The sequence below is a fragment of the Cynocephalus volans genome, chromosome 8, assembly GCF_027409185.1.
Source record: "Cynocephalus volans isolate mCynVol1 chromosome 8, mCynVol1.pri, whole genome shotgun sequence".
Lineage (NCBI taxonomy): Eukaryota > Metazoa > Chordata > Mammalia > Dermoptera > Cynocephalidae > Cynocephalus > Cynocephalus volans.
In genome coordinates, this window is record NC_084467.1 from 107,326,711 (window position 1) to 107,341,064 (window position 14,354).

General features: G+C 35.9%; 1 protein-coding gene across 1 annotated transcript in view; it reads left to right on the forward strand.

Annotated features, from left to right (window-relative positions):
* GPR89A (G protein-coupled receptor 89A) overlaps positions 1-14,354 on the forward strand; it is a 42,083-nt gene that overhangs the window by 14,510 nt on the left and 13,219 nt on the right. Inside the window, exons 6-7 of the mRNA XM_063105230.1 lie at positions 5,402-5,522; positions 6,165-6,245. Coding sequence (XP_062961300.1) covers positions 5,402-5,522; positions 6,165-6,245 — 202 coding nt within the window. The remainder of the gene's footprint in view (positions 1-5,401; positions 5,523-6,164; positions 6,246-14,354) is intronic.

Below are 14,354 nucleotides of genomic sequence, written 5' to 3' on the forward strand. Positions count from 1 at the left end.
TATACTGGAGCTTTCATACTGGAACTTTTTAAGAATATATGTATCTGTTCATTCACTATCATGCTGTATCTATCAGGGTTCTTATTGCAGAAAACAGAATCTACTCTAACTAGTTTAAAGCAGAAATTGTTTTATTGCAGGGTATCAGGCAATGTATAGACTTTCTAGGAAAGCAGGGACGCCAAGCTTAAATGCTGCATAGTAGAGAGAAACACCCAACTGTGCCACAGTACTGAACTAGAAATTGTCACCTGCCACTCAACCTGTGACATCAGGGACCCAACAGTCCCTGTCCCAGCTGCTCCAGCTATTCCAGCTCCTAAGTGCTGTCTCCACCCCTATATTGTTCACTTCTACATTTGAGGCCTCACATGGACATGGGTTTTTGGTGAAATCTAGCTAACATTTGGATCCTTGACTTCAAGGAAGTCTGGGAAAATCTCTAGTACAAAAAGAAATGCTAGAAAAGGATTGGAATGAATGTTGAATGAACCACTGTTTAGGATCTGCCATACCTCCCATGCATCCTTCCTGTACTTATTGCCTGTAAGGGATTTCCGGGGGAGAGAGGTTATGAGACTCTCCTGCATTTGGGTGAGAGGAAACATGTAGTTTTAAAAAGCATATGCAACCTCATAAATAACTGTATATTTGAAAAATAAAAATAGCTGTTTTGAAATTTCAAATAATATTGAAGAAGACAGAAAAGATAACACTAGTGTACCGAAAACATTCAAATACTTAAAATGACATATAATACCTTCCGTGGCCTGGCTACTGCTCTCTTTCTCTGTGTTCTGTTCTCCAGTCTTACCAAATTACTTGAAGTTTCTAGAACTGTTCTGTCAGCCTGGACAATCTTCACCCCTTGTCTACCTGGAAAATACCTACTTACTCTTTCAAGATTTAACACTTGTCAATTCATCTAAGAAGATTTTCCTGGCCATCATTAGGAGATATTAATTGCTCCCACTTCAACGTACTTATACAAGTATCACCTATAAAACTTATAATTACATGTTTCCTTTTCTGACTTCCTCATTAACCTGTGGGTTCCCTGAGATCAGAAACTACATCCTATTTGTCTTTGTATTCCTAGTGCGTGTGTAGTGTGAAACCTAGCATACAACAAGTGTTTAATACATGTTTATTGAATCAGTGAGTGGGGAAAAAAAATTGAGTCTCTCCAAGGTGGTAGATGAGTTCAAGAATTTTACACTATGGATAGGAATTTAGGATTTGCTAATGTAATCAGCATGCTCATGACAGTGTAGGGAAAGATTTGAAGTAGAAAGCCCTGATAGTACAGCTTTCATATAAACCTACTTCAGATATACCCAAAGAGAGACAAATTTATTTGCAATGTTAGAAGTCAGAGAGAAGAGTTATAAAATGCCCCCAGGGATGCTGACAGTGCCAGCACAAGCTCGGTACAAAGACCTGACTGACACTTTTCTCCACCTTTCTTCTTCTGAGCAGTCAGCTCACATGACCAGTGCAGCCAGGCCGTGCCAGAGGGAGGATGAAGAACATTATGTCTATCATAACTTTCATCTATCCCTTTTCTAAATTCTGTGGAAATATTCTGAAAAGAACACTGAGGGGGAAAACTAAGGAGATGGTTTTGGTTTTAGTCTTTTCTTCTCCCTCCAATAAATAGCATTTCAGTTTTACTTCTGAATGTTCAGGTGTCTGAATTTATTTAACCCTTTAAGAGGAGTAAGTAAGAAAAGTTTAGGCAGTAGCCAAGAAGCAGCCAGCTTGTGCTGCCTTCTCAGAGCTTTCCCAGGACTGTCCTACCAACCTAAGAAAGCATAGAAGGCTAAAGGGAATCTGTGTGAGCAGATGGCAAGGGTGAGATGGTCTTCTGCTAGTCATCTTATTCATCCGAATTTCCATTCATTAACTGATAAACAGGGATAATAATGACCGACTCTTACTTTACAGAAATGCTGAGTATCTGCAAAATACTTCAAAACCAGAAAAACAATATTTAAAAAAAGACACCACATTAAAGGGAATAAAAGTAGAGGGGGCATTTTTCCAGTTATTATTGAGTGATATTATGTACCCACAGTCAACAAACGTTTGTTGAACATCTTCTATGTGCCAGGCAGTAAGGGAAACAAAGATCTATAAGACATGATTCCTTCCTGAAAAAGGATGCAAATTCAAGAGGTGGGAGGTATGTGGGAGGTAAAATCAACAGAGTTTGAATGAAAATTTATTCATTGATTTAACATTCCACAAATGTTTATTGAGCACCTTACTTTATATTAAGTACTGGAGATCAACCATGAACAAAATAAACTTGACTTCTGTCCTCATGAAACTTACAGTCTCGTGGGTGAGGTTAGACAATAAAGAGGTAAGTATATAAATAAATAATTGCCAGTTGTAACCATTGTCATCAGGGAACACACAAGTTGCTGTGATAGAGAATAATGCAGAAAAGGATATCAAATTTAGTGCAAGTGGTTAGGTTCACCCTTTCTCAGGAAGTGATATTTAAGCTGAGATTTAAAGGACAAGATCAAAGGAAGCCCCAGCAAGAAGGCACAAGAGACATGTAAATCCCTTAGGTAGAAAGAGCTTGGTATATTCAAGGGCAAGTAAGAAATGGAATGGAGACTAATTGTATAGTGTATGGATTTCTTATTTTGGTGACTAGTTAGTTGAAATAGGTAATGCAGAAGAAGGAACAAGTTGAGGGGGAAGATAATTTCAGGCTGGGATGTATTGAATTAGAGTTGCCTATTCACATCCAGGTTATGTTCAATAAGCAATTGGAAACACATGTCAGGAGCTTACAAGAAAGGTATGGATGTATCAGTCCTCATGGAGGTGACTCCAGGAATCTAAAAAATTAGAAATCATCAACTAAATGCCATTAGATGAGGCCGGCCTGTGGCTCACTCGGGAGAGTGTGGTGCTGATAACACCAAGGCCACGGGTTCGGATCCCATATAGGGATGGCCAGTTTGCTCACTGGGTGAGCTTGGTGCTGACAACACCAAGTCAAGGGTTAAGATCCCCTTACCAGTCATCTTTAAATAAATAAATAAATAAATAAATGCCATTAGATGAAGCTGGGGAAATGGACAAGATCACCCAAGGAACAGTGTATAGACTGAATTGAAAGAGAGAATTCTGGACCATGCAGAGTAAGAAGAGACCAAGGTAAAGCAACTGAAGAAATAAAAGGGAAAACCTAGGGAAATGGTATTGTAGAAGCACAGAAAAGAAAATAATTTTAAACAGAAAGTACTCAGCATCATAAAAGAGCCAGTAAAATAAGGATTGGGAAATGTCATTGAATTTTGCAACCAAAAATTCACGACCATGGTGTAGTAATGGGTAAGAGCCCAGGCTCTTGATCTAAACTGGATTTGAATCCTGGCTCTGACATTTATTCACTGTATGGCCTTGATTAGTTACTTAACCTCTCTGTGCCTTCATTTTCTCATCTGTAAAACTAGGTTTTCAATCATATCTACTCATAGGGTTTTTATAAGGATTAAATGAGTTAGTACATGTAAAATGCTTACAACAGTGCCTAGTACATAACAGGTGCTTGGTGAATGTTACCTACTATGTTGCCATTGCGATTATTAGTAAAAGCAGTTTCATTCCATGTAGAAGAATGAGGTGAAAACTGGATTGCAGCCAGTTGAGGAATGAACTGGAGGTGAGGAAGAGGTGACAGTAAGTGTAAACTCCTCTCAAGAAGCTTGGCTATTAAGGGGGAAATAGACTGTGATGGTAACTGGAGGTAATCTCAAGGCCAAGAAGAGAATTTTTCTTAGAAATGAGACTTGAAACTGAAGGGAAAGCACTAGCAAGGAAGGAAAGATGGAAGATACAAGAGAGAGGGGAGAGCTGATGGAACAAGATTCTGAAGGAGGTAGAAGGGATTGAATAAGATCAGAAGCACAAGTAGAGAAGTCTTAGATTTGTCTCTGAGGGAGACAAATTGGGAGGATGATTGCAGATGTAAAAATTTATAGTAGAGTGAAGGTAGTTTATGTTCAATAGCATATGTCTTTTATAATAAGGTCATTGGCTAAGGAGAGGGACAAAGTTGAGAAAAATGGATTAAAGAGTAGCCACTGAGGCAAATGGAGAGAGATGGCTGACGAAGGGCAAGATAAGGATTACTCAGTAGTGTGTGAGCTCTGTTAAGACTGGAAACCATAAATCTGTAATGACACCATTATCAATATGCATTCTAGCAATCTTAGGCAGCTAGGTATGGGCACAGGGAAGGCAGAGCATCAGATTGATCCAGGGTTAGGGGTTTGCAGGATCAGTGTTTCAGAAGCAGAAGAGAAGAGAATTAAGGGTCCTGGTGAGAGAAGTTAAAACAAGCAAGCCTGCAGATGAAGCCAGGTGAAGAAGGAGGAAGCAAAAGACTAGAAGCCAGAGGTTCTACTGAGCTCTAAAAGGGGTATAGTGGAAATAGAGGAGCAAGAGACCTGATGACGAGGAGGGGAGGGCAATGAATGAGGGGAGAGCATTTTCAGTTTCAATGCCGACAGAATTCCTGAAGACAGCTCTGGCATATTGCCATGGGAGCATCAGATGGCTGAAGTGAATTCTATCCTAGAAATAGGAAGTGGAAACAAATTAAAACTAGTTTTTTCCTGTGATGCCAAACTCCTGAGTTATTCTCTAGTATTGCTTTCTCTCATATATCCCAAATGCGCCAATCAGCAATGTTTAACTGCTGAGTTGATTTTCATCGTTCTCAAATGATAGAAAACAATTGATAATTCGGATACAACTTACAATCTTAAACTTGTGTAATTTGCCTTTGAATTACTCATTCTTCTATAGCCCATTTATTAGATGCATTATGTGTTTATTGAATGCAAAAAGGAGTAAGACATGAGCTAAAGAGTATGACCTAAGGGAGAAATATGAGTGATCTTCAAAAAGTTCACGGAAGAATTCATATTATCTTTTAATTCCATTTTTCCATGAACTTTTTGAAGTACCCTCATAGGTAACTAGCATAGAGTGTTACCTGCTATTTATACTTTTCCAGCAGATTTACTTTCCTAATTTTTTTGTCAAAGCTTTTACTAAAAGTACTTTGTTTTATTAGAGTTCATACTACCTAGAGTAAGCAGTCAATAAGCGTTATTTATAATTATTGTTATTATTTTACTATTGTCATCACCCAATAAAAGAGAGAACTTTGAAGCATAAGGGACAGGAGGAAAATCAATAGACTTTTATGTATTTATTATAGAAAATCTGTATGTTAATAATTAAAAGTTGACTTGTGTGAGTTAGTTATATGTAATGGTTGCTGTTTTCAGTGATGTTTCCTTTTGCAGTACAGATGAGAGCCATTTTATTTATATTACCTGGCATTAATGTGGTTTAATATTTTTAGGGATCTTATCCATAGAACAGCTCATCAGCCGTGTGGGTGTGATTGGGGTGACTCTCATGGCTCTCCTTTCTGGATTCGGTGCTGTCAACTGCCCATACACGTACATGTCCTACTTCCTCAGGTAACGAGCACTTTGTCTCTTTTCTTTTTTTTCCATTACTTCTTTAGTACATGTGTCATATCATGCCACCATCTTTAATACTTATATATTAGATCTGTGACATTGCCTTTTTATTCTTTTCCTCTGTCCCTACAGGTATTGACTTGAGAATCTTTCTAAATAAGTGTTATTTATATTGCTTGCCCTTGTTATTTTTTCTACATTTTTTTTTTTTTAAATGGCAGATTTTAACCTGACATGCCCCCTACGTCCCACTTTCTAAAGGCACATTTCTAATGGACAGCAGTGTGAGCTAACCCCAACTTCAGCAGACCAGTTCCTCCTAGAAGTAGAACAGTAGAAGACAATGCCATGTTAAAAGTGTGCTTAAACATACATCCTAAATGTCACTGAATCAAAGCTAAGAAAGACCGTAAGATAGCAAAGTAACTTTCGTTGCCCTGAGACCCCAGAAAAATTTAGCTGTAAGAAATGACAACAAAAGCATTTTAGCTTACTATAGTCATTTTAATATTTTCTAGAAAAAGGCAGTTCCTTGAATTACTGGGTAACAATTAAGGTTATGTGTCTCGTAAGATGCCTTGTATTATGCTCAAGGGTGGGACCCCAAAACATTTTGCTAACAGTTTGTGCTTATTGTAGGAATGTGACTGACACAGACATTCTAGCCCTGGAACGGCGACTGCTCCAAACCATGGATATGATCATAAGCAAAAAGAAAAGGTAAGATATCAGCACATTAAAAAATTTGTACTCTGTTACACTTTCTCGACAAGAAAATCTGACTAAAAATTGGTGCTGGCCGGAAATTTCATCTTGTTCATTTTTATTATAAGGTAAACTGCCATCAAAGATTTAGTGTCTAGTCTTGTATGAAAGAAAATTCTCAAATTCAACCTTGTTTCCTGAATTTAGATATTTCTCATACATAAATTGTTAGAATAACTTTTTCATTTAATTTTTATTTTTTAATTATAATTTAACAAAATATAGTTATATATTTGTGGGGTACAAAGTGAAGTTATGATTTATGCATACAATATGGAATAATTAAGTCAAGCCAATTAACCTATCCATCACCTCAAATACTTGTTTTTTGTGGTGAGAACATTTGTAATTTACTCTTAGCAATTTTGAAATGTACTATACATTATTATTTACTATATTCACCAGGCTATGTGATATATCTCCAAAAAAAAAAACAAACAAACAAACCTGATTTCTCCTGTCTAATTGAGGCTTTGTGTGCTATGACCAACATCTCACACTCTTCACCCCCTACGCCACACCCCCCAGCCTTTGGCAACCACAGTTCTACTCTGCTTCTTTGCGTTTGATTGTTTTAGATTATATGTGAGTGAGAACATGTAGTATTTATCTTTCTGTGCCTGGCTTATTCACTTAGCATAATGTTCTCCACTTCCATCCATGTTATCGCAAATGACAAAAAAATTTTTTAAGGCTGAATAGTATTTCACTGTGTATATATTGTATATCCCATTTTCTTCATTCATCTATTTATGGGCATGTAGGTTGATTCCATAACTTGGCTATTGTAAATAGTGCTGCAATGAACGTGAGAATGCTGACAGGCATCTCTTTGACATACTGATTTCTAATCTTTTGAGCAAATATGCAGAAGTGAGATTGCTGGATCATGTGGCAGTTCTATTTTTAGTTTTTTGAGAAACCTCCACAGTTTTCCATAATGGCTATAATAATTTACATTTCCATCAACAATGTAAAGAGGATTCCCTTTCCTCCATATCCTCACCAACACCTGTTATCTTTCATCCTTTGGATAATAGTCATTATGACTGGTGTGAGTTGATGTCTTATTGTGGTTTTAATTTGCATTTCCTAATGATTAGTGATGTTGAGCATTTTTTAATATATCTGTTGGCCATTTGTATTTCTTCTTTTGAGAAATGTCCATTCAATTCTATCCCTCACCCATTTAATCTTTCTATAGAGTTGTTTGAGCTCCTTATAAATTTTGGATATTAACCCCTTATCTGACGTATGGCTTGCAAATATTTCCTCCCAGTTTATAGGTTGTCTCTTCACTCTGTTAATTGTTTCCTTTGTCGTGTAGAAGTTTTTATTTTGATGTAATCCCACTTGTCTATTTTTGCTTTTGTTGCCTGCACTTTGAGGATCAAATCTAAAAAGTTGTTGCCCAAACCAATGTGGTATAGTTTCTTCTAGTAGTTTTACAGTTTCAGGTCATATGTTTAAGTCTTTAATTCATTTTAAGTTGATTTTTGTATGTGGAGTGAGATACAGATCCAATTTCATTCTTCTGCATATGGATATCCAGTTTTTCCAACTCCATTTACTAAAGAGACTGCCCTTTTCCCAATGTGTATACTTAGCACCCTTGTCAAAAGTTAATTAACCATATATGTGTGGGTTCATTATTTCTGGGATCTCTATTCCATTCCATGGGTCTATGAGTTTATTTTTATGCCAGTATCATGCTGCTTTAATTACTGTTGCCTTGTGGTATTGTTTGAAATCAGGTGGTGTGATGCCTCCAGCTTTATTTTTTTCGCTCATGATTGCCTTGGCTCTTTGGGGTTTTTTGTGGTTCCATATGAATTTTAGAATTGTTTTTTTCTATTCCTATGAAAAACGATATTGGAATTTTGATAGGGATTGCAATGAATCTGTAAACTTGGGTAGTATGGACATTATAACAATATTAATGTTCAACATACATTTCAAAAAAGAAACAATTCCATTTATAGTAGCTACAAAAACAAAAACAAAAAACTTAGAAATAAATTTAACCAAGTAGGTGAAGGACCTGTACACTGAAACCTAAAATGTTAATGAAAGAAATTGAAGAAAACAAATAAATGGAAAGATATCCCCTGTTCATGGATTGGTAAAATAACATTTATAGTTGAAGGATGGATGTTGTAAAAATCTTTTCAACTTCCTTTTTTCCAACTACTTAATATTCTTCATGTCTTCTAATTATTGTTGTTGTTGTTGTTATTTTAAAAGTACTTTTAAAATGTACGTTTTCTAAGTGGCATTTTGTAGAAATCTATATATTACAGTGGATGAAAGCATAGACTCTGAAATCAGACTGTCTAAATTTGAATCCTTTGTCTAAAACTTAACAATGTGACCTTGAACTAGTTACTTTATGTCTTTGTGCCTTGGTTTCCTCCTCTATAAAATAGGGATAATAACAATGAGTTAAGACTACATCTGGCTAAGGACAACTACTGAACTTATTAATAATTGCTGTATGACAATCATTTGGTCTTTATACTTTGCCTTCATTTATTTATTCATATATTTATTCATTCAGTAATTTTAGAAAACCTAGTTTATGCCAGTACTGGGGATAGCATGATGAAAAAGATTATCATTTCCTAACTTTATGGAGCTTATTAGTTTACAGCCTTTGTTAAAGTTATTATTACCCATATATAAATGGTAACATAGAGGTTTTGAATTGCACAAGTATTTTTGCATTTCATATTTCCTCCTTCAGTGCTTTTTTATGGTAAGATCCATAGTCAAAGAAGCCTTAATGTAAGAGATAACATTAGACATTAGAATGATAAAGAAGACTCAGATTCACCAACTAATTATTTATCTCCATTTCTACATGTCTTTACTAGAGTACTGAAGGTAGACACGTGTATACATTTACTTTATATATTTTTTACATTCATTCTGTACATTTTATTTTACATGAATGTATATAAATGTAGACTTTTAAAAATATAACAGTAAGAGCAAGATCATTCATTAGTGAAAGTTATTTATATAGGAACAATACTATTTTGATTCCCAGAGTTATTTTCCCTTTTACTATATTTCTTTTATTCATATAAAGAGATGAATATATGAAAGTGAAGTCATGACCCATGTCAAGTATGGATGTACACTTATAAGCCATTTTATACTAGTCATGGTTAGGAATTGACTGTGATTTATACCCATTATAGCCCAGTTTCCCCATAAGACCTTGTCTAGTCAGAATCAGGGATGGTTTGTGGTCCTACAGTAGGCTTTATTAGTTTGAGTGGCTCTCAAAAGAATTAGCCTCCCAACTTTACCTAATTAGCACAGTCTTTCACCCAGTGGAGCTAACAGGGCAGATAGACAGCCAAGATGACAACACTGGGACCTTTGGGATTCATACAGAGCCTTTGCTATTTACCTCAATATAGGAAAACTTTTTGCAAACACTCATAGTTGGGGAGGGGTAGTAACAAGAAAACCATCTCTTTTTTTAAAATTAACTTTTTTAATTGCCATGTATTAATTGTACAAAGTTATGGGGTACAGAGTTATGTATTTCAATAAATGTATACAATCTGTGATGATCAAATCAGGATAATTAGCATACTCGTCATCACAAAAATTTATTATTTCCTTGTGATGAGAGCGTTTGAGCTCCTCTCTTCTAGCCAATTGAGAACATATATTAAATTATTGTTAATTATAGGTGCATAGCACTACCATAGACCACTAGAACTTATTTTTCCTATCTAGCTGTGATTTAGTGTCCATCTCCCTCTATCTCTGCCTTCTCCCTCCCCTTCCCAGCCTCTACTAACCACAATTCTATTCTCTGTATCTTTCAGCTTAACAGTAGAGGGCCATAGTGAGATGACATACAAAAAAGTAACATTTATTATATACTAAAAAGTTGATAGTTGAAAATGGTGGGAGGAAAGAGGCACACATGTCTTCTCATTTGCAACAGCAAGGGAAAAAATCTTAACCTCTACCTTGAGTTAGGTCTTTCTAGGCTCGCTTTTTGAAATTTTGTAGGGATAGGGGAAAAAATACATTCACTGGTAAAATTTCACCAACAGCTACAGCTGCTCTCAAACGGTAGTAGGGGAAACTTCCAGGAATGGCAGTGTGAAGAGTTCAATCAATTCCTTCTACAGAAAATTATGAAGACTGGAAAAAATATTAAATATTTGAAGTCACTAGAAAATGAACAGAAGCAGGTTGAAACTTGAGAAGAGCATCAGATAACTTCTACGGATTTATGGCTTTGTTGTCTGGGGCTGCTTCTCAACCCCTGCCCACTCTGCCAACACCCTCTCAAGTGTACAGGTTAATAGAGTTCAAATCAGCACAGTAACTGGAAATTTAAAAGGGAAATTTTGGAAGCAAGAGAAATGCAGAAAGACTGAGCTCCAGAATCTGAGTATAAACTCTGCCCTGATCTCTGCCTTATCACTAAACAATGCATGTGCACAGGAAATACCAGAGAGCCTGAGAAAAAGTAGGCAGAAACTAAAAGGGACTCTACCCTTTAAAGACAGAATTGCTTCTTAGTGAGATTTGCAAGTTTGCTATGCTTTTGATTGAGTGTGTTGCCTGGACTATCCAGGTTGGGCACACAGTTTGGATGACAGAAAGCGAAACCCTTACTGGCTTGAGGTGTCTTAGGGTAGAACTCAGGACTGACAAAGCAATTAGACATTTAAGAGAGATCCCTAGAAGTAAAAGAACCACAGAGAGTGTAAGTCCTAAAATGTGACAGTTCAGCTAAACATCAGAATTGAGATGGCAGAAGAAAGAATCAGTGAACTCCAGTGTAGATCAATAGAAATTATTCAGTCTGAAGAAGAAGAGATAAAAGGTTGAAGAAAAATGAACCAAAGTCTCAGTATGAGACAATATTAAGCAGTCTAACTCACTTGTAGTTGGAGTCCTAGAAAAGAGGGAAAGGGGCAGGAAAAGTATTTGAAGAAATAATGGCCAAAAACTTCCCAAATGTGGTGGAAACATTAATTTACAGATTTAAGAAGTTCAAAGAAGTCCAAGTAGGATAAACGCAAAGAAAACTAACTACACCTAGGTACCTAAGGTCACACTGCTAAAAGACAGAGAGAAAGAAAATCTTTAAAGCAGCAAGAGAAAAATGAAATATTTAGGTGTAAGACTAACAAAACGTGAGGACTTATATGCTGAAAATTATAAAACCGATGAAAGAAATCAAAGAAGATCTAAATAAATGGAGAGATATATTATGTTTATGAATTGGAAGACTCAAAATAGTAAAGATGTCAATTCTACCCAAATTGATACATGTTTAAGGTAATTCACTTCAAAATCCCAGGAAGATTTTTTGTAGATATATACAAACTTATTCTAAAATTTATATGGAAAAGCAAAAGAAGTAGAATAGCTAATTGCTCTAATTTTTTTCTTTGAAAAAGAACAATCAGTCTACCTAATTTCAAAACTTGTTATGTACCTCTAGTAATCAAGACTGTGTGGTATTGGCAGGCATAGATCAATGGAACAGAATAGACAGCTCAGAAGTAGACCAACACAAATATGCCCAGCTAATTTTGACAAAGATACAAAAGTAATTCAGTGGGGGAAAGTTAGCTTTTCACCAAGTAGTGCTGGAGCAATTAGACATCCATAGGCAAAAAAATGAATCTGAATCTAAGTCTCACACCTTATATATATCTTAGCTCAAAATAGATAATGGACTTATATATAAAATGTAAATCTATAAAATTTTTAGAAAAAAAATCAGAAAATCCTTGGGATCCAGGACCTAGCAAAAAGCTCTTCAACTTGACACCAGAAGTATAATCCATCAAAAGAAAAATTGATAAATCAAACTCAATCAAAATTTAAAACTTTTGCTCTGTGAAAGACCCTGTTCAAAGGCTAAAAAGACAAGCTACAGACAGGGAGAAAATATTTGCAAACCACATATGTGAGAAAGGACTAGTGTCTATAATGAGAAACTTTCAAAGCTTATATTTTTAAAAAACAGCAATTAGAAAATGGGTCAAAACCGTAAACAAATTTTATTGTAGAAGACATACAGATGGCATATAAAGATGCATGAGAAGATGTTTAACATTATTAGCCATTAGGACATGCAGTTAAAACTACAATGAGATATCACTATATACCTATCAGAATGGCTAAAAAAAAATTTAGTGACACCACCAAATGCTAGTAAAGATGCAGAGAAACTGAATCACTCATACATTGATAGAAATGTAGAATGGTACAGTAACTCCAGAAGACAGTTTAGCAGTTTCATACAAAACTAAACATGCAGCTACCACACACCAACATTTGCACTTTTGAGCATTTATCCACAGAAATGAAGATTTATGTTCACACAAAAATCTGTACACAAATGTTTATAGCAGCTTTATTCATTGTAGCCAAAAACTGGAAATAACCCAAATATCCTTTAATGGGTGAATATTTAAACAAACTTGTATATCGATTACATGGAATACTACTTAGTAATAAAAATGAACAAACTATTAATACACACAGCAACCTGGATGAATTTCCAGAGAATTATACTGAGTGAAAAAAGCCAATCCCCAAAGGATACATACTGTATGATTCTAGTTACATACACATTTTTGAAATGACAAAATTATAGAAATGGAGAACAGATTAGTGTTTGCCAGGAGTTAAGGAGAAGTTGGGGGTGAGAAGGAAATAGGCTATACAAGGGTAACATGAAGGATCCTTGCAGTAATGGAATGTTCTGTATCTTGACCATGCCATTGTCAGTATCCTGGTTGTACTACAGTTTTGCAAGATGTTTCAGTTGGGGAAATCTGGGTAAAGGGTACATGGACTCTCTCTGTATTGTTTCCTAAACCAGCATATGAATCTACAATTATCTCAAAATAAAAAATTCAATTAAAAAAGGGGCAGGTCCGTGGCTCACTTGGGAGAATGTGGTGCTGATAACACCAAGGCCACAGGTTCAGATCCCTATATAGGGATGGCCAGTTAGCTCACTTGGGAGAGCGTGGTGCTGACAACACCAAGTCAAGGGTTAAGATCCCCTTACTGGTCATCCTTTAGAAAGAAAAAAAAGAAAAAGAATGGCTGACTTCCCAGCAGAAACAATGGAGACCAGAAAACACTAGAATGACATATTTAAACCATAGTAGACATTTTTCAGCCTCTTCTCTTGTACACTACTCCCAAACCTCAGCCAAGTTTTTCCATATTATGAATTTTTAAATGACATTCAGCTAATAACGAATAATTTTCTGTAGTGAGCTACCCTTGTCATAAAGAGGCATCAGGGATGACGATCACTGTTGGTAGTGAAAAGTGAAAGATGAAGGTGATGTGCTTCTGTTAGTACCCTGTATTGTTTTTTTTTTTTTTTTTTTATTCTTTTTCACCACATCTCAGAATGTTCGATATTGTTACCTTTACTTCTTAAATATATTTTTTTCATCTACAACTTATTTGATAAGAGCAAAAGTGGTTTAGAATTAAGTGATAGAATCAAAAGTGAAAGTGAATTGTTTAAAACAAGGCCATGCTTGTCTGTGTGCAGCTAACTTCCACTTCTTCTAGTGATTATACTTCTCTGCCTGTAATGAGACCACAGTACAATGTTAACCTTTACATATTCAACCAGTTCCACTCCACAGCCAGTCATTAGTGTTTGCTGTATTGTAGACATTGAAAATAAGGACAATAGAATTGAGCTTCTGTGCTCCCTCTCTCTCTACTGCCTCTTCCAGCATGTTAAGCTCAAGTGAACTATTCAATGAGTGGAATAGAAAGAACCTCTCTCTTCTTCACGTATGTGTTCTAGCTTTCCCAACTGTGAAAATAGAAAAATTACAAATTTCTGAGTCTTGCCAAGTCAGAGTCTCCCTACATCTGAGCCTTTTCTTGGCTGTTTATTACATCTTCCCGAAATGCTGTGTTACAGTGGATGTATATAGTTAGAGAAAAGGCAGAAAGAGCTAAAACTTCAGAGGTATGTTTCATTCACTCAGTATCCAGACAGAGGTCATTCTGAGGAGGAAACAGTTAAGTCGA